The sequence below is a fragment of the Tachypleus tridentatus genome, chromosome 13, assembly GCF_004210375.1.
Source record: "Tachypleus tridentatus isolate NWPU-2018 chromosome 13, ASM421037v1, whole genome shotgun sequence".
NCBI classification, from domain to species: domain Eukaryota; kingdom Metazoa; phylum Arthropoda; class Merostomata; order Xiphosura; family Limulidae; genus Tachypleus; species Tachypleus tridentatus.
The window spans coordinates 47,518,570-47,540,673 of NC_134837.1; the positions used below are offsets into that span (position 1 = coordinate 47,518,570).

The 22,104-nt window shown below is 32.0% G+C and overlaps 1 protein-coding gene across 1 annotated transcript in view; it reads left to right on the forward strand.

The window, feature by feature from the left end:
• Positions 1 to 22,104, forward strand: part of LOC143236134 (nephrin-like) — a 104,793-nt gene that overhangs the window by 15,403 nt on the left and 67,286 nt on the right. The window contains exon 2 of the mRNA XM_076474421.1: positions 720 to 854. Within this exon, the coding sequence (XP_076330536.1) occupies positions 720 to 854 (135 nt within the window). The remainder of the gene's footprint in view (positions 1 to 719; positions 855 to 22,104) is intronic.

Sequence of the window (22,104 nt, forward strand, 5' to 3'; positions counted from 1 at the left end):
AATTAGGGACGGCTAGTGTAGATAGCACTCGTGTAGCTTTACGCGAAATTCAAAACAAACAAATCATCAGCACGTAACATAAAAAATTAACCTACAGTTACAGAAAAATATATTTATTACTTCGACCATTTTAAATTAAACTACAACATTTATCTTTTATTACAAAGAAACGGAAACCAGTGCTCAACAACACATCCTGTTTTGTGTAATAGCATAATACTGTTAGGTTAGCAAAAGAAATGAGGCTATTTGAGCCCAACAAATGTAGTTGAAGTTATGTTCGGCTGGTGTATTTTTTTTCTTCGTGTTCCTCTTAATTCTTTCTATATTTTTGCTTGGCCTAAATGGCTTTATGTTTTATCAGCTTAGATGTTTTATATTGTCTTGCTTATAAATAACCTTTCAGAAATATGGTTGTTATAGATACAGTTCATCTGATAAGTTCAGAATAAAACGAAAGGTTCTGCTGAGCAGGACTTAATATAGCAAATCATAGATATGAAATGCTCTTTCTACTAAAGTATTTTTTTGAAAATCTTAGAAGACTAATTGAAATAAAAAACAAAGAAAAACAATTTCAATTAAGTGTGATTTTAAACACTTCTTATACTTTAATAAATAAGCCTATCCTATAAAGTTCAGATACTTATGAATAAATGTACTATTTTGGTATAAATAATATGTTGTTTCTGAAAACATAAAAGTTATTTTTGTTGTAGGAGGATGTCAGAAGCAATACTTCCGAGTTGAACCACGAGCCAGTGATGTAATACAAGGTCATACTATTGATTTACAATGTCATATAGGAAACTTAGCTGGAGCTGTGCAATGGAGCAAAGATGGTTTCGTCTTAGGTGAGTTCTGAGCTACGAAGTAAACTATATTTTTGGAGCTATTACAAATATTGCCTTTTACACATGGGTATTTGAAACATTATTTGGACGTCTTTGCAGTCTCCATAATAACATTATGTAGCTAAAATACTGAGATCACCAGAATTAAATATGTTTTAAAACTTAATCCCGATGAAATGAAAAGAAATTACATTACTGATAACGAGGGATTCAATTTTTTACAAATAAAATTTGTAGGCGGCTTGAATGAATAGTGAAAGAAACTTTATTACAAATGTAAAACACTTAGACAAGCTTATATTATCATAAGGCACATTGTTCGTAGTAAGTTTACTTTCATTACTCCTTCTAGTTGTCTCTGAACTTCATTAACGTACATTTTAGTCTAACTAATACTATTGTATTAACACTAAGACAAAAAGATATGTCAGAGGAGTAAGAAGCTATTTCCGAGTAAAGATAGTTATGTAACCTAAACTTTAAATTACGTAAGAAATACCAGACTTATGAGATTTTTATTGGAACAGCTGTAAATAATTTGTATAGGTATCCTTTTAACTTTAATTTTGCAGCATTTGAAAACTAAATTATATCTTCTGGAAAGCCCAAGTTGTTAGATACACTGAGCAGACGTTTTATGAAGAATTACGTGAGACTATGGTCAATAAGTAAAAGTGTAATGTTTGCATTACGTAAAACTAGCTCAGGTTTTCAATTGAAGCTACAAATAATAATTTAGTTTCATAGTTTTGGTTTTTAATCAAGGCTTAAAAGAAATTAAAGTAATAACAATTAATTCAATTATAATACTTATCAACGTAAACTCTTATCTATTTATTAGTTAACTGCTCGAAAATTATCCATATAAATATGTTTGATGGGGATATAAGTATTATATTAATACCACTTTCTTTGTTTGTTATTGAGATACAACCAAATAACGACTTTAATTTTGTGTTTTTAACCAATATTATATTTTGGGTATTTAACAGCAAATATTTATCGTATATGTACACCTATAATACGTATATCTTATATATTTCAACAGAAGATGTAAAAACATAGTAAATAGTCAATAATATGTTCATTAAGATGTTAAACATACTATAACTCTTAATAAGGTAATTTTTTAAGTTAGAGTTTAACATGAAAAACTATGTTTCACACTTTATCTAAGACCAAGCCAGTTCTCTTAGGAATTTTTTTTTCACAATTCAGAATATAATTCGGCTTGTATGACTTCAACAGACATCTTCTGAAAAAGGGTTAAGGTCAACGACATTGGGTCAAATTATTAATATTTTCCCAGATTTTATTAACATCGTGTCTGGTATTGTTGTTTTTTAATTAGACATTAACTAATTTTACAGTGGGCGCAACTTAACGAGCATATTTCTTGAATCAATCGTATAAAGCATATGATCAAAAGTGTTTGTGAAAGATTGTTTGTTTTGAATTTCGCGCAAGGCTACATGAGGGCTATTTACGCTAGCCGTCCCTAATTTAGCAGTGTAAGACTATAGAGAAGACAGCTAGTCATAACCACCCACCACCAACTCTTGAGCGACTCTTTTACCAACGAATAATGGGATTGATCGTAACATTATAACGCCCCTACGGCTGAAAAGGTTAGCATTTTTGGTGTGATGGGTATTCGAGCCCGTGACCCCCGGATTATAAGTCGAGTGTCTTAACCACCTTACCATGCCGGGTCCCTGCGAAAGATGAACCACAAAGAAAAAAACATTGAAATCAGTATCACCTCGTTGACATTTCAAATTCAAAACGAAAACTTACATTTTTATATAGTTCAACACGTTGAAAATTAAAGTTAGCAGTTTTTGCAAGAAGAATAATGCTAGAACAAAAATTATTTCCAAATTTATGTATATCCACTGATGAAAAATGTGTCAAAATATTTCATATCTTAAATCTGACTACTTTATTCTACACACTTGGTTTATACAGTTACAGATGAATATCGATTTCTGACCGTGAGTGAAATGTATTATTAGGACTTTTATTTAAATTGTCATTAAATACACAAACTTTGGAATTATATTTATAAACAGGATGATTCAGAAGTCCATTAATAAGAAAATATACTCTTCAAAAAAAGAAACGCAAAAGGAAAAATATGATACCAGTTGTTAACAAGTTTATTCCGGGTAGTTCTGTATGACATGTGTGAAACTTTGCACATTCACAGCAGAACATCCAAAGTCTGCAAAGGCGACGTCCACGCTCACTAGGTTACGTTTAACGTCACTCAACGTCAATAACGAGTATGCCTCCCCTGAGCATCAATAACTGCTTGGCATCTCCTGCCCATGGAAGCGAGTAGATAACGAATCACATCCTGTGGAATGGCTGTCCACTCAGCCTGCAAAGCTGCTGCAAGCTGAGGTAGAATCTGTGGTTGAGGTTGTCGCCGTCGCAGACGTCGGTCCAACTCGTCCCAAAGATGTTCGATAGGGTTTAAATCTGGTGATCTGGAGGGCCATGGAAGAACGTTGACGTTGTGGTATCTCAAGAAGACAGTGGTGAGTCGGGCTGTGTGAGGACGGGCGTTGTCATGTTGAAAAACGTCGTTGACGTTCACCATGATAGGTTGCACATGGAGCCTAAGAATCTCGTCGACGGTTGCGTACGGTCTGATCGGAAATCCTACGCAGCCCTGGTATGGTTGAGGCAGTAGACGTCGCAGTGGTGGTCCTATCCCGAAGGTGACGTAACCGGATGTTGCGATCTTGTGCGGGCGTGGTCACACGAGGTCTGCCAGATCGTGGACGGTCACGAGTTGGTCCATGTTGTTGGTGACGATTCCATAGCCTTGTGATGGTGCTTGGGTGGACATTCACAGCTCTGGCAACATCTGATCGAAATTTGCCTGCCTCCAAGCGACCAATGGCGTTGTTGCGTTGGGCTTCAGTCAGTCTTGGCGTAACTGTATTGCGTGTCGGTGGCTTAACACTGAGCTATGGAAACCGAGAACCCGTCACTTTTATAGGGATTTTGCACATGTTGCACTTGCAGAACATGCAGATCTCTCAAACAAATTTATTGGACACGCATGCGTTTTGGTGAAAAATCCAATGTTTTCCTTCGTTTTCAAAGTGCACAACTTTTATCGTCATTTTGGTCTGACAACCAGTGCCTTAACACGTGTAACATCACATACTCTGAGCTTGTAACGTTATTGCATATATATATATGGTAAGGAATGACGTGTTACGTGTAGGCCCTATGACAATACTATTGAAGTCATTTTTAATCCATTTGAAGTCATACACCAAAACATACAAGTGCTGGCAAAACGAAAAATGTTAGATATCAGCTGATATTCGTATTTGAAAAGAAAAGGAAAGTAGTATAGAGTTAGCTATTTTTATTCTAATGAATAATGCTAACAAAAGCTATATTCAATAATAACGTCAATTAGTGTTGAATATAAACTTTAAATTTACTTTATTTATCTACTACTGAGTTAGTTAGAAATGAAGGTAATGGCCTAGTCCAGATTATGTCACTGTACTCATGTAAAGTTAAAGAACTAATTGTTGTGGGAAATTAAATAAATTTGTCCTGCTTGTGGTATAACTGAGTTAGCTGTTTATATCATGATTACAAATGATGCGAAACAGATTCTTTTTAGAACAGCAAAAACAATTATATAGTATTTGTTACTCACTATAAAATGAATTTGTTAATGTCAACCTAACCTATTGGTTAGTACATCTAACAACTTATCGAGGGTCTGGGATTCGAGATAACATGTTTTTTACCATTAAATATGGGTGTGTAATAAAAGTAGCAATCAATCCCGCTATTCCGTTGAGATAGACGGAAAAAGTCCTAAGTAATTTTAGCTGTGAGTGCTTTTGTCTGGCTGTATTCCCTTTGGTCATTAGTTTAAAATTAAGAACCTAATCCTAAGTATTCCGGTTCTAGCCATTAGGCTCACATACACAAATTTGTCGTTCAGATATATAATTGAAATTCTTAATACAATGAAAAAAATGGCTAATATACATATATTTAACGATGCCATTGATAACTGTTAACTTCAAGTTATCACACTTTCTGCAATTTATCTTAGGAGAGATAAGAATAAATTGTGCTTACTCATTATTATAGCAAGTTTATATTAGTAAGATGAGTTGCATCTGAAAAATCCATGTAATAGTAGAAAATAAAATATGTGTAATACTATGAAAATGATTTGAGAACTAGATAATTAAACTATGATAATGGAAGATTTTAATTTTGTAGGAAATAGAAACGAATAAAAACTGTGAGCATTAAATAGAGAAATAAATAAAAATACATCTGTAAAAGCGAAGATTATTAAATGAAGAATAACTTTTTCTTATTGTTATTGTTCAGATAATGTCCGTATTCTAAAATCACTAAAAATGTTAAATTGTAACCCATACAGATTGATTCGTGCACGTTGTATCAAAAAGTGGTAAAATGCTACAATATGGATGTTATTCGAATAACTACTATAAGAAAAAATATTCGAATTTTTTTGGAATGTTTTATGACTAACAATCAAAGTAATTTTAAATACTTTGCGATGTGATGCATGTAACTTCCCATCGTTTACCAGCTATAATGTATCTGAAGTAACATTAAACATTGAAAAATATAAAGACAATACAACTGTGTATGTACGAAAGAAAAATTTGAATCAAAACGGGTTTAATGATTTTATTATTAGTAGTATATCCAGCAGAATTCAAACATGTGTCTAAAGAAAGAATTATGGTATAAATTGTTAAATATACTAAAACTTTCCCTTTATAATCTTAAAATGCCATTTTAGTTGAATAATCTGCACATTTCATACACTATATGTGTATAAGAAGCGACACGCTGAATCAACACAGAAAAGTATCTGTCAGTGTTTTTTCTAAGTGAAACTGAATATGTAAAATTAAACAAGAGAGAAGGTCAGTGCAAAATTTATACTTATGATATTGGCGAAAACTGTTCCCCAGAGAAGGAATAGTACAGGAAATTTAACTTAATTAAGTGTATGCTGAGTGTAAAATGTTTTTGTTATACATTAAGAATGAGTATAAAAATGTTTGTGTTATGCAATAAGAATAAGCGTAAAAGTGTTTTTGTTATAAAATAAGAGTGAGTGTAAAAGTGGTTTTCTTATAGAATAAGAATGAGTATAAATGTGTTTGTGTTATGCAATGAGAATGAGCGTAATAGTGTTTTTGTTATACAATGAAAATGAGTGTAAAAGTGGTTTTGCAATACAATAAGAATGAGTGTAAAAGTGTTTTTGTTATATAATAAGAATGAGTATAAATGTATAAACATCGGATCAAATGCTTCGATAACAGTTATTTAAAATAATAAAAAAGTGTCATAAGGTTATTTTATGAAGAACCATTGTTCGTTCTGTGTAGTGCGCCTTTTAATAGAAACAAAACATCAGATTATTTAATAATTGCTAAAAATGCATCACCACCAAAGAAATGTTTTCAAATACAAATAATCAAAATAAAATTTCGTTGAAAGGTTTTTGGAAATTTCGATATAAATGATATCTTAAGCGCACTAGAGCTAAACTCATTGGATTTAGTTAAAGAGGTCATTGTGGGCCAAAAGAATGTTAGCTAGAAAGCAGTAATCGTCGCCACAAGAAATGTGTTCAGTTATTTGATCGAAAAGTTCTATTGCCTCTACCTTTTATAACGAGTCCACAGCCAAAAGTTCTAAACGTGTTTAATACCATCGCGTCTCGAACCTTGAACCGTTCATTTTGCAGCCCACGCACTGCCCTAGCCAATATCTCACATCAATTAATTTACAATACTTATTTTATAAGACTATCATTATTGAAAGATAGTTAATCTGAAGTATTCAATAGGGATTTCTTAATAGTGTCTTTATTCATCTAACTATTTTCAAGATAATTACGACGTAGGAGAAGTTATTAAAACGAAACCTTAGTAACATAACATGAACGTGTCTTTTTCTATGTTTAAAAATACAGACGAATTAATTTGCAACATAATGGTAAATGGTAAATAGGATTTTGATTGGCATCATATAAAAACAATTACACGAAGTATTAAGTATAGAAAATAGGACCAAAGACGCATTGTATAACACTAAAACATGGATTGGAATTTTTTAAAATAACTTATAATAAAATCAAACACGAAATATTTAGTATGTTGTATAATATTAATTCTCTTCATATCATTTACATGTTAAATAGTTTCATTAATTTTTGTGTCTTGCTTAAATCTGTGAGCTCAAATAAATGCGCATTTGTTCAAAGCCTCTTCCTAACAATTTCTTGTACCAGCTGTTTTGTTTAGTTTTTTTTAATTTAAGCACAAAACTACACAATGGACTATCTGTGCTCTGCCCAACACTAGTATCGAAATCCGGTTTATAGTGTTTTACATTCTTAGATAATCAGCGTTATAATGTAAATAATATAAGGTAAATGCAGCTATTCGTTGGTAAAAGAGTAGCCCAAGAGTTGGCGGTGGGTGGTGATGACTAGATGCTTTCCATCTAGTGTTACGCTGCTAAATTAGGGACGGCTGGCGTAGATAGCTCTCGTGTAGTTTTGCATGAAATTCAAAAACAAACAAACAATAAATTATGGACGACCAGCGCAGAAAGCTCTCGTGTAGCTTTTCGCGAAAGTAAAGAAAAACAAAGAAATACTATCATACCACCTCAAAAATCATGTAGAAATGTTATTCATTTTCTTTCTAATCACACCTTCTGTGGCAAAGAAACATGATATAAATAAACTAGGACAAAATTATCTGAAATTAAAAAACAACTTAATTATAAATATATGTAAGTAATTTGCTAGCAATATATTACTACGTTCAGATAGTTAGATTCTTAATGTCTAGTTTCTCTGTGATACGTAGGTAGTTCAAAGACTTAACTTCGGATTCCAGTGCGAATTTTGTTTCATTAGCGAAATTACTCCAGAAGTGCTTTACGTAGAATTTGAACGACCACTATAAAACAGTGCTTCCACAAATGACTAGAATGATCTTGAACAAACACCTTGTGACTTATCGATATCAGGTTTCTTATCATTTTTCTTTTTTTCATTTCACGGTATTCTACATACTTGCATGTTTAGGCGTTCATTGTTTAGATTGTATAGATAACTAAATAGTTTTTTCTTCTTTTAATATATTGTCTAACTGATTGTTAACAATTGCTAATGTTTTTTCAGGAATTTCAGTTAAAGTTCAAGTTGTGTTTCACATATCGTTGTTTATGTTTAGTAAGATTAGGAAGACTACATTTCTGTATTCACAACGTATTTTTACAGAACCTTAGGAACTGTGATGCATATAATAGTGAGAAGTACGTGAGGACAAAACCTGGAAAACCAAATGAAAAGAGAGAATTAGTTGTGGAAAATATATTGAAACTCAAAATATCTAAAACTTGTGACCAATACAGAATTGTCTTTCAAGTTTTGTTTTCCGTGTAGCTTGTTCTTTATAAAACCTGTTCTGGCAAAGTATGGGTAAAATTAAACGTTGCAAAAATATTAAATTAATTTAGTTAGCTCAATTTGGTCATTATATTTACCAGTTCCTTTCAGTATGTAACTTCAATGACTATGTTTTTCTTATAGCAAAGCTACATTTGGGCTATCTGCTGAGTCCACTGAGGGGAACTGAACCCCTGATTTTAGCGTTGTAAATCCGAAGAACTTCAATGAATGAATGAATGTTAGTAAGCAGCTGGCAAACTTTACGAAGGCGTACAATTAAAGAATGAAACACGAAATGGAATGTGTATACCCAGTACATAAAAGGATAATCCATAAATTGTATTTCATACGTTTTTAGGGGATAAGTTTAATATTAGGATATATAAAAGAACGCTGAAATGACAAGTTAAATACTTGCATAAAATTTCCTGACTGACATTTTTTTCGAGATTCGTGATGACGAGAAACCCACTTGAAGTAGAAATTATCTCAGAACTGCTGGTATGGGTATTAATACTTTTACTAATAAAGCAGAGATCGACGTTTCGACATTCTTAGGTCATCTTTGGGTTAAAACTTTGCTTTATTAATAAAAGTGTTAATACCCATACCAGCCATCCTGAGAGACATATTTTTATTCCTAAGTGGATAATATTCTCTGATCAAAAGTTAACATTAATTGTAAACACATAACGTGAAAGAAAATATGATAATAATGATGAAAACAGAAATTGTTCTAAAACATAGCAAAAGCTAATTGCGATTAGACCTAAAAATAAGTTGAACTAGCATAAGTAAAACCTAATGGTTAATATGAACATGTTTGTTTAAATAGAAAATTATATTTGCCTTTTTATTACCTTTGCAAAGAAAAAGCAAAAAATGTTTTTCTTTTCCTTCTGTTGAGGACCGTGTGCGGCTTAATGGTCAGCATGTCAGACTTTATGATGTACGTTTGTTTCGGCCATATAAAATATCCCTCCTTACTTTGATTGTGGGTACGTTATAAGAGCGACGTTTAAATTTCACTATTCGATTAGACCACCAACTGGAAGTGGGTGGTGTTGACTAGCTACTTTCACTTTAGTCTATCGTTTCAAAATTGAGGATAGCTAACACATATAGCCCTGAGTAACTTTTGCGTAAAGTTAACAAACAACTACAACGTTCCGTTAAAAAATTACTACGAAAGACATACACTTGAGAGAAAGGTTTGGTTCCAAAAAACTATTATTTGATCTATCAAACCACTTAGGAGCGGCATATTTAAGTAAACATCTAACTTCTAAGTCACAACAGAAAGTAGAAGTAGAATCATAAGTGTTACCTAAATCTTATTACAATTATCGCTCAAACTAGAGAAGCACATATATAAATAACGTAAGAAACAAGAAACCAACCTTGGAAACAGTATAAATGCAACCGAAAAAAAAAGTAACAATTGTAAAAGCGCATATAAGCTTAGATATTCATTATGATATTACTTGTCTTTAGACCATTAGCAGTTTGGAAACCGAATGGGAGCCGAGCTCAGCAAAAAACGTGCTTATTGAGTAAATGCATTAGCAAGGCTTAAGAAAATCTTCTCTGTTTGAAAGTTTTTCATGAGTGTAACGTACCATTGAAACCCTTAGTGATCTATATGTAACAAAGAAAATAAATTGTGTAAATAAGTCGTGAACGCATGAACCTTCTTAAAAGAATTAAATGTTTTTCAGAAAAAGCGTTAGCACTTGTAAGATATGTATATATATATATGTGTGTGTGTGTGAGTTTCAATATAAAAACTAAAGTAAACCGTGAAAAGAAAGAGTGCTAAAAGGACGATACAAAAACAAAACTTAAGAAGGGCTTATGTGTTTCTCTTACCGGTGGCTCAAGGGTAAGTCTAAGAGCTTACACGTTAAATACTAGGCTTCAATTTTCCTACGTTTCTGTAGTTCATGTTGTAGGATTATAAACGGGCAGTTTTATGTGTGATAAGTAATCAGTTTATAGGGTTAACTTTGAATTCTAGTGCGAATTTTGTTTTACACGTGTTTTGCGTAAGTCTTGAACAAGAGCTGAAAACCAATGGAGGAGATGCTGCCATAAAGGTCTATTATGATTTTTAACAAAGACCTTGCGACCTGTTGATATTAAGTTTCTCACAAGTTTTCATGTTTTTCACGTTATTCTACGTACTTACATGTTTATTTATTCCTGGTTTAAAGTTTATACATAACTTGTATGTTGTTTTCATTCTTGTAATCTGTCGTCAAACTAATTGTTAACAATTATTTGTGGTTTTCTACAAATTTCAATGAAAGCTCAACACGTGTTTAACATACAGTTGTTCATGTTAAGAGAGATTAACATGACAAAATAAAAAACTTTGCATTAACAACACATTACAATCCTACAATAACGTTAACAACAGTAGTGTTAATAGCAGTAAGAAGTACTTGAAGACAAACAGCTTGAAAAAAGACCAAACAGAAAAGAGCATCAGTTGTGAAAAAGATAAAGAAACTTAAAATATATGAAACTTGTGACTAGGATCGAACAGTTTTCCAAGTATTGTTAGCGTGTAGTTCTTTGTAAGCTTGTTTAGACAAGTATGGACTAATTTAAATTTATAAAATCAAAATGTGAAGTTAACCCTTCTAGTTTTTCTTCAAAAGTTCCGAAAAAGTTTGAAGGAAATATAATCAACTTTACATAATAGCGAAAGTTCAATTTATTAGTAGAAACCTAGCTTCAGTTGAATGTTTTCTGAATGTAACAAACTTTGGATTCAAAACCAGAATACGTAATTAAAATATTTTAGTTAAGTTTATTCCAAAACCAATTTATTGTCCTTAGACTATATTTTCTCCTTCTGTTACTTGTAATTATGTGCCAGAATGATACATATCATTCAGTATTTGATATCTTTGTTCTAAGTTTCCAGTTTATAAAGAAATCTGATTTACGCACACATATAGAGTTCGAATATTTTTTAGAAATGTTTAAAAATATGCTCCCAGTGGCACAGCGGTATATCTGCGGATTTCACCGCTAAAAACCCTGTTTCGATACCCGTGGTGGACAAAGCACAGATAACCCATCGTGAAGCTCTGCGCTTAATTCGAAACAACAACAACAACAGCAGCATACAGCATTTAAAAATATTGTTTATTAGCTTTTAAAATACCACTTAATTAAATAATCAACGTTTTATTTTTATTTTGGCAAAGAGTTTCTAAAACTCCATTTTTTGATTTAATGAATGGCTGCCGAATGTTTGTTAACTTTTTGTAACTTTCACGAAGACATATAATTAAGGCGTGACAAATAAAATTATATGTACATATACAGTGTGTTAAAGGCAATTCGATAAAGGTATTTCGCTACCTATTAGAAGGTAAAAGGAATGATGAGTTTGACACTTTCATCAAATTTCTTTACAGTTATATTTTAATATTACTCAAGGTAGGTGGCTTTCCTTAATCAAAAGTAAATATTAATTGGAAACACATAATGTAAAAGAAAGTATAATACTAATGAAGAACACGCAAATTGTTCTCAAAAACTGATTGTTTACGACAAAATCTAAAAAATATTGAATTGACATAAGCATAATTTTATGGTTGATTTAAATATGTTCGTGTATTGCATCCTACTTCTGTTTAGGATCTAGTGTGTCACAGTGTTATCCACCACTTTAACAATGATTGGTATACATAAGCCCGAGTAACTTTACATAAAATTGAACAAACAACAGTAACGTTCCATTGAAAGACTGTTAAAAGAGAATTACATTTAGATGGAAGAGAGTTTAGGTTCCAGAGAATCATTATTTGATTTATCAAAGCACTAAGGACCGTCATATGTAAGCAGGAACCGAACTTCCAAGAAAAAATATAAGTAACGTAAGAAACAAGACAAGCAACAATGAAAATGGTTATAAGTGTACAGAAAGACAATCTAATGGTTGTAAATGCACAAAAAAGTTCAGATTTTATTCATTCTTCAAGATTGCATTTACAGTTAAAACAAAGACAGTTTGTAAAACAGATGAGAGTCGAACTCAGCTAAAGTAATATTTACTGAGTAACTGCGTTCGTAAGGCTTTTGAGAATAAATTTCTAATGATACAGTCTCTTTGTTGTACACTGTATGGTTAAATAAAACAATAATTTTACAAACATACAACACTAAAATCCGAGTTTCGTTTCTTTGCGGACGACAGAGTGCACGTAGAACCAAAAACATTCGAATATAAGCACGAACCAACACAATGGTTGTATGAGTTTGTCCTCCGTAAGAGCTGGATCTAAAACTCCCAAACGAAAAATGGTAGCTCAACAAACTTTCACTATTACCTAAATAATTTCTGGTAATGATATTGGATATGTATTCAAATTGCCTGTCTTAATATACTCTGTAATCATGTTTCCTTAATTGTAGTTATGATAAATGTATAATAATCTATATATATAGTTAAATCATTTAGTAGATCATGAGAAGGAAATCTCTGATGTGTAAGTCGCAGCGGAAAACATCTAAGGAAGAAAACGTCCTGTTTCCAGATATTTAGGAACAGATGACCGAAATAATTATACATATAGAGAGGAAAACTAAGTTTATACATAAATATACATATAATCTTAAATGTATTTAAATCGCTCAGACAAAAACAAAACGATTTTTAATCAATTAAAGAGCAGCTACAAAAGATGTAAAAGTTATGGAATAAGGATAAGAAAGATCAATTGGAAGTTTACGTTCTGTCAGTTACCTTTCAAACAATAATCAAAATAGAATAAGGCATGGAGGCTTCAGTTCACAATGTCATAGCTGACCTACCATCCACTATTCCCTTTCTCAAGTTAAGTAATAAAGAAACAACACAGTATACCAATTAAAACTTATCTGTCCTTATAATCTAAACCAGACAACACCCCGACCACCCCACAATAATAGAATAACAATAATGCACAAATGTCATGAATTATGTTGCTCTGTGTATCGATCAACAAGTAATCTAATCTACAGGTATTGTAGGGTGTCCAGAAATAGTCACGGATGGTGAGTAATAAATAGGTCAGTTTTATATTGGGTGAACTTAAGCACCCATACCTTGCAACTTTTTAATCGTTGGTCTTTATAACAGTTCTTCGCAAATGACTTGGAAATTAATTGGAAAAAAGGGGAGTATATCCCAAGCGCTTTGAGGTATTGTTTCAGCAGTTATCTGCCAGGCTTATTTCTTGTTTTTGTTTGTATTTGGCCTGTGCCACATAAATTGTTTTCCTTCCATGTAACATTGATGCTCGTAGCTTTATAAACACACACACTAATAAAATTAACCGGCTTCGCTCGGATTAGATTGATGTATTCTTGCTAACATAAAGTATAACATAAATATCTTTGTTGCAAAGTGACGTGGCATAAAAGCCATTGTTGGGAACAAACTGTTACCAGAAGTCTCTGAATTTTCTGTATAAGTTGATATGTAAGGAACCATTTCTTTCGTACGTGGTTTTTGTTACCTTACCTCATTAAACAAATACACACGTGCGTGGTATGGGTGTAAAATTTTAGGTTTTCGGTTTCCTTCCTCTGGGATCTATGGCAGTCATACACGCACGTGCGCATGCGCACGCACCTATGTGCGTGTCTCTATGTAATTTCGTTTGGTAATATAAGGAACAATTTCTTTTATATGTGTTTTTCGGTGCCTGTCCTTATTTAATAGCTGCATTCACGCTCGCGTGCACGCTGTTGGATAAGTAATAATACCCAGATGCACACCCTGAGGGTCTATTTACTATTTATGCATAATTTCAGGTCCCTCGGCTCTTTGTTCTTAGAATTGTAATAGTCACATACGTACACACACAGGCCTATAATCATGCCCTTTTATTATAAGAGATACACATTAATTACATAAAACACCGCACATACCGTTTAAGTTAACTATTTGAAAATGTATTTACAGAATATAATCAATAAAAATAAGCATTACAGATTTATAACAAATATCATAGTAATTTTATTATATTGTAATAGCGAACATTTCTGGTCGTATATGAGAAAAATGAATATTAAAACACATTAAAATATTAATATTAAACACGTGACCTATTATCATTACAAATTTTATTCTTTTTTTTGCAAACGATACAGATTAGAATTTTTGTGGCTTATCACAGCACAGATTTTTCGGTATATTTATCTTTGTTATTACAATATCATGTTTATTTCTTCAGAATGAGTGAGCAGAACTGTAAATTAATGGTGCAAATCATATGTGTAATGCAAAAGGCGGAAGTGATTGAGTAATTAGCGTGAATCCGAAGTTAAGTATTAAAGTATTTTATCCGCAAAAACGCGCTTTGGAGCCATGATGGTGCTATACTAGTGGTGGACAGAAAACAGTTTCTCTAAATTTGGCGTTTAAAATTAGTTACTACCTCATGCTCATATTAGTACTCACAAGCAGATTATTTATTTCGTTGTTTCTTCGTCCTTCATCTTATAGGTCGAAAACAACCTTTAAATAATTCTCCATTCCAGTGATGTCCAACTAGTTAAGGTGCTCGGCTTACAATCTGAGGGTGGTGTATTCGAACCTGCTTCCAACTAAACGTGATCGCTCTTTCAGTTATGAGGATTTTATAATGTATCGGTCAATCCCACTATTCGTGAATAGAAGAGTAACCTAAGAGTTGGCTGTGAGTGGTGATGACTAGCTGCCTTTTCTTCAGTCTTACATTGCTTACTTATGGATGGCTAGAGCAATTACCCCTTATATTGCCTTTGACAGTGTTTTATGTAATTTATAAAATCTGGCTGTTTGTTTATGGTATTTTTCGCGGTTGTCAAGCAATTGGACAGAGGGAAAACACTTGTTCACAATTACCAGCTTCGAGCTCATAATGCTCTAAATGAAAGAGGGATGTGACCGTAACTTGTATAACAAATTTACAGGGATGGATCAAAAGGGTGTGAACCACGAACCTAGAATTCACAGGTTAGCGTATTGAGTACTAAATGAATTTTAAATATAGCCTTTTTTTGTGATAGCAGGACGCAAACTATAGAACTGAACGTCGGATCCAAAGACCAGCAAGCTTAGCACAGGGCCATAAAATCTTGAAAAATGTCAAATCTGATAAAAGCTTGATGTTAATTGATCGTTTCTACGGAAATTTTTTCGTTGGGAAATTTGTGAGGACATACATACACATTATATCATTAACAAACATTATTTAATAACCCTTCAATTTAAAAAAAAAATTCACTCTTATACGAAAGTTAAATTAATGCATTGAGATTGAGTACGATATTAGTTCGATGTAAAAAAAATAGGAAATGTGTTTGACAAAAAAATAACGGAAACTATTTTAGAACTTCCTTTAGTTTACCTTATAAAACAATATACCAAAACTTCTGCATCATGTTAACCCGAAGATGACCTAAGAAAATCGTAACGATTTCTGTGATTAACATACGTTTGTGGATAAATCTTGGGTGTGCTTGAACAATTGCCAAAATTAATTTTCGATTTATAACTGGTTACAAGACACTGAAAATATTTCAACATGAAACAACAGATGCGAAGCAAAAATTTTTTCATCAGGTTTTATGGTTGTCGCTGCTTTCTTAGATGATGGGAAATTTAAGCTTTGCACAATGCATTACATCAAAAGTTAACGTTAACTTGTTTTAGGAAAATATATCGGCCCGTGACTGAACTGTATGGTCAAGAAGCCAGAAATGTGTGGCTAAATCAGGATAAACTGACAAATTTACGTTTGTAGTATGGAGCAAACCATGAATAATGAAACCAGTTCGTGTATCCTTCCTTTTATAATACACCTGTGAAGTTAACTGAAAGTGAAATAATAACCTTCTGTGCCTTTGACTCTTTCTTAAACATAGTCTTGGAATCTGATATCCAAGTACGGTGAAGGATCTGTGAAAAGTATATTAATGTCTGTGTAAACAGTTTCCGACTGACTTTTAGTCCTTAGCAAAAGCTATTACTTAGGAATTGTGGTGCTTGGTAATAACGTCAAATCACAGCCATCAATTTGAAGGAAGAAATGTCAAGGTCTGGTGGAACATCTTTCTTATAAAGTTGTAGCTCTCATTATTTGTTATCTGTGTACTTTATTTATCACGTATGATACCTGTAATTTCAAGTCATAAATATTTTATCAACTTTTCCAGAGGAAATTTGAAAATTTTGTTCGTGAAATATTATATCATAAACTTCTTTTTGTAGTTCATAATTCATAAATATCCCAAGGTAATAAATGTACATGTTTTAAATATGAGCACTAAAGTACGTAAGACGGAAATAAAATAATGCAAGGATGTTGAAGTATATATCTGTTTATTCATATTTATATTGCAGATTGCTCTAGCATTATCGCAACAACTTATCATTCTCTGAATGTTCTCAATTTGAACATACAAGCTTTCAATAAATTCTCTAACAAACCAATAACAGAAAAAATTGTTGTTGCTCTTTTGCTAATTGTTTGAACGTATTCGACTGACGAATTACAGAGAATCCAAAATAAGTTACGAAAGGTGAAAGAGAAGTTAAGAGATGAAATCAACATTTTATCACATATTATTTATGAACCTAACAATGTATAATTAGAGCGTGTATAATTTCGATTATACCTCAAATTATTTTTGAAAATCATGAACATTTCTTAATTTTTCACGTTTTGTATTTGTTTTTATATAAAGGAAGTGACATAATTAAACTACAAATATTCGTCAGTACGTTCAAAACTTGCAGCTATTTCTTCATATATATATTACCATTGATGCCATAATTATAGTTTAAAATACTTCCATTGTTTGGCATCATACAACTGTTCTTTCATAACACTATCTTTCGTGAATTATTCAATAATTTCATAAACTAAGTATTTCAGATTTGCGTTGTTCTTAAAAATTAATCACATATTTTAGTTCATTTGGAGTTAAACAAAAACTAAAGAATTGAACGTTCGCTTTATGTCCACAAAGGGATCTAATCTTAAATTTTAGCTGTGGGAATGGGAAATGATTTTATTTGAAAAGTTTATAAATATTTGTTATTGTATCGTTCTTTTTAAATATATAACTATTCAAAAAGATTACTAAAATTATTAGACTGCATACAATGAGATAAAACATGTATTGATAGTGCCAAAAATAATCATAAAAGGATTGTTATTACATATCGAGATATGATACTCTTTAGTTGTAAATATCTTTCATATACTCTGAGCATTCGTTTAATTAAAATCATATTGTTTTAAAATAATCTATTGCTCATATGATTTTGACTCAAATGCGTTGACTGTATAATGTTCGAAGGAAAATAATATTATTTATTATTAAATGTTTCCTTTTTTATGAATATTTCTACAAACTTCTGTATATACAAATCGAATATATTGCTCATTTTTCACTAAGTACCAAACACAAACTTGTGCAGTCTTGAATTGTGTAGTTTAAAACTGGAATACATTTAATGTATGGACAGGAAAAAATATGTACCACCTAGGCCCGGCATGGCCAAGTGTGTTAAGGCGTTCGACTCGTAATCCGAGGATCGCGGATTCGAATCCCGGTCACACCAAACATGCTTGCCCTCCCAGCCGTGGGAGCAATATATAGTGACGGTCAATCCCACTATTCGTTGGTAAAAGAGTAGCCCAAGAGTTGGCGGTGGGTGATGATGACTAGCTGCCCTCCCTCTAGTCTTACATTACTAAATTAGGGACGGCTAGCGCAGAGTCCTCGAATAGCTTTGCGCGAAATTCTAAAACAAGATACGTACCAATCGATGTACGAGATCATACGTATAAAGGCAGCGTTTCTGATTTTACTTGTAAATGTGGTCAGCAAACATGCATCAGCACGTATGTTTCAAGTTCTTTGTGTTTGTATGAAAAAAATATGGTAAACATTCTTTCGGACTTAAAAGTAAACGTTATTTTGCTACTATCAATACTAAATATGTTGGACTTATTCCAAAAGAATATAGTAATAAATCGATAGCTTTACTATTTAAAGTCAGCCTTTATACTGTGTGTAAAACTTTATTTTCTGAGTATCAGTATTTTTTTTTAGAAACCCACTGATTACAGAGTTAACTCAGAAACTTGTTGTGAATGATGTTTTGCAAATGTAGAAGATGGAGTAAAATGAATAATGAGCCATTGAAATTCATCAATGTTTATCTTGAGAGATTAAAACATAATAGGATCTCGTTTGCGGTAGAATGTAGAATTTAAATACGTTGCTACTATTGAAGACTTATGTTGTAGACTTTGAATAATTTGCTACCATTGGAGACTAATGTTTAAAATATATATGAATATAGTACGAAATTTGAAAATATTGTTGTGCTATCTTGAAAGCTGTCCCTAAGCTTCAATAATAAAACTCGCATACATTCAAATTCTGCCTGTCATTGACACATGCTCAAGTTTTTACTTCCTTAATTCTTAATTTACAAATATTACGTTCTTGACTCTAAATTATACTGTAGAACATTTACTATTTTTAAACTTACTTTAGAAAACTCTCATGAACGATACTATAGAGTCTAATAAGTATTAATAAGTATCAACAATATCTAATCTGAGATCTGAGACAGTTCTTTAGAAAGTCTACTTTCGCAATTGTTTTGGAAGATGAGATTCCTTTGCATGTTTGTATTATAAGTAACCGCACTTGGCTAGAGAAAACAAGTGTCCTGTTCTGGAAACGTATTAAGATACTGTTGCCGTACCTTTAAAAATGGAATAATAATTATAAAAGTTATCGTATGTGAAACAAGCCATAGTACTCTACAAGAGTTAAATAAAAAATTCGTTTATGTTGAATAAACGTCTTGTTCCTTAACTTTTTGAAGTAATAATAGAAAATTATAAAACTTTGTCTTTTTGCTCTCCAGACACGCATCTATCAATAAATCATGGTTAGTATGTACCCAAATATATGTACTATTATTTTGTTGAAAATGAACAGTTATTTGTGAAAATTAGTATTAGCGGCACTTTATAAAGTAAAGTTTAATCGTAAAGCAATAGCAGAAAGAAGGACCGTTTAAATGTGGTATGATGTGCTAATTTCATGTAATATTTGTAAACCTTTATTTTTTTTCAGTCAGAAACCAATTAAACTAGACAGATCGGTGTTTATAGTGTAGTCCTTTAGATTCTGCCAAAGAAACGTATTTTTCATTAAAAGATAAAGAAAACCGTACCTTAAAGAAGAAGGTAACGTTCATTTTTATTCATGAACCTTAATTTTTCTGTTTAAAAACAGAAAACAGCATTGACTAATAATCATTTTTTTGTTAACAAAATTGCTTTTGAAAATATGGATTGGTGTATGGGACGATAAATTAAGTAGTAGTGCTAATAGATAACTGAGAAGATAATAAATTATACAGTATATCATATTGGGTTCTCACGCAAAAGTAAAAAGGGTATGGCTATTACTGTCTTATAAAACCTCAACATCCATACTCTTATCTACACATAGCATAATCAAAGGTTCTTGCGTTGTTTATTAAACGCATTTACACGTTCAGAACTATTCACACTCACTGTGGCTTGAGATTCTATATGAATTGACAGTTTTTATCATAACTATACACTGTAACAGTTCTACAACTACATCGAGCGATATCATATTGTCTTTCTAGTGAAATGTAAACGAATTATATTAAGATGTTAATTATCGTAAAAGATATCTAAAAGTGACGTAATAGATGGCAGAAAAACTGTAAACGTATGGCCATATAGCCCTTGCCAACTTTAAATCCTCGTTTATTATCTTACGAACGCTATCAGGAGATATATCCAACTTCATTATAACGTACTTTTGAGCCAATGATGTCTCTTTTGAGACAACAGATTTTACTCAACAGAGTTCGTTGTTCTTCATCTGCGAGTTTCCTTCTTCCATAAATAACACTGAAGAGTCCGTGTTTCGAAGCATTGTATCTTTTGGCTCCACATTGCTATACAAAGATTTTATCCTGAAAAAGAACTACAACCTAAATCTTTAGCCCTAAGTCCACCCGCAACAAATTTGCAGTAATTCAGATATATTGGGGATACATATTTTGCAAGTGGCGCAACGGGTCACACGTACAACGACACACCACTGCATTAGCATATGTAAATCGCTCTTATAAAGTACAATGAACTCTAGGTATAACTCTTATTTAAATCGATACATCCTGTAGCTACTCCATTCTCCATAAAATTTGTACGAAATGTTCTAAAGCTTTAAGATGATTTTGTTTTTTTATTTATTTATTAACGTTTCATTATTTATTTGTTAAATTATAGTTTTTTTCACTAATTTCTTATGTCCACTGTCCACAATACAGTACAAATAGTTTTTCTTCTCAATAATCTGTATTTTGAAATTCGAATTAATCAAGTAATAATATAACAAACCAAAGTTTTGAATATTTCCTTAATCTGTGTAAATATGTATAGGTAGGTTAAGAGCATTATTTCACTTGACAGTATGTACGATCCAAAGGTTATATATTTGTTCATTCATCCAAATATTTAGTAAATGAATCTCTATGCCTAATATAACATTTCTAGAAAAGTTTTTAAAACATTCATATATAATAACTGTTAAATTTATTTTTCTAGTCCTACGGTTGGACAAACGTAAGTTTATTGACTTACAACGTTGAAAATCTGGGGTTCAATTTCCCAAGATTGACAGATCATATAATCCAATGTAGTTTTCATCTGTTACTGATAGTTTATTGATGTAAGTTACTTTAAACTTATCGACAAGGTTAAATTACTTTTTATATTTTTTTTCATTTAACGTGGCCCGGCATGGCCAGGTGGGTTAAGGCGTTCCACTCGTAATCTGAGGGTCGCGGGTTCGAATTCCCATCACACCAAACATGCTCAACGCTTCAACCGTTGGGACGTTATAATGTTACGGTCAAGAGCAGCCCAAAAGTTGGCGGTTGGTGGTGATGACTAGTTGCCTTCCCTCTAATCTTACAATGCTAAATTCTTAGGACGGCTAGCACAGATAGCCCTCGTGTAGCTTTGAGCAAAATTAAAAACACACACACACATTAAATGTGTGTGTGTATAAATAAGCTAATACATACGTACATATGAAACCCTACTTTTGAGATGTTTAACTTGCTATATCTTTCACAAAAATCCAATGCATACAGAGCTTTTGATTAATAATAACTATTTATTCTGCTTATAATATTTTTTCTTGTTTCTAGTACTCCTAATATCGTTATACTTTCCGAAAATGATGAAACAATATATGTGGATAAATATTAAAAATAGTTTTGTACTCATATAAACAGTATATGCCATCTCATAATATTGTTACACGTGTAGTAAAAGCTTCAGGCGAACTTTAACAACGATGTTTTATTTCCAAAAATGACGCTTATATAGTTAGCAAATCAAAAACCATTGAGTTGTTCATAGCATAATACATTTTTTAAATGAAAACTAAACCATAAAAGTGCTATTTATTCAGCCAAAGTTTATTTTGAAACAGGAAAAAAAATAGTCATTGCAATATTTATGAAATAGTTTGCTGAAAATAAAACGAAAAACGATTTATTGATGTAATCATTCTGCAAAAGCAAATATAAAAAGTGCAGAATACGAAGTACACTATTTGGTGTTACATAAGTACATTTGAAAGCTTTTATTTTTTATACTTTTTGCCAAGCAGAGC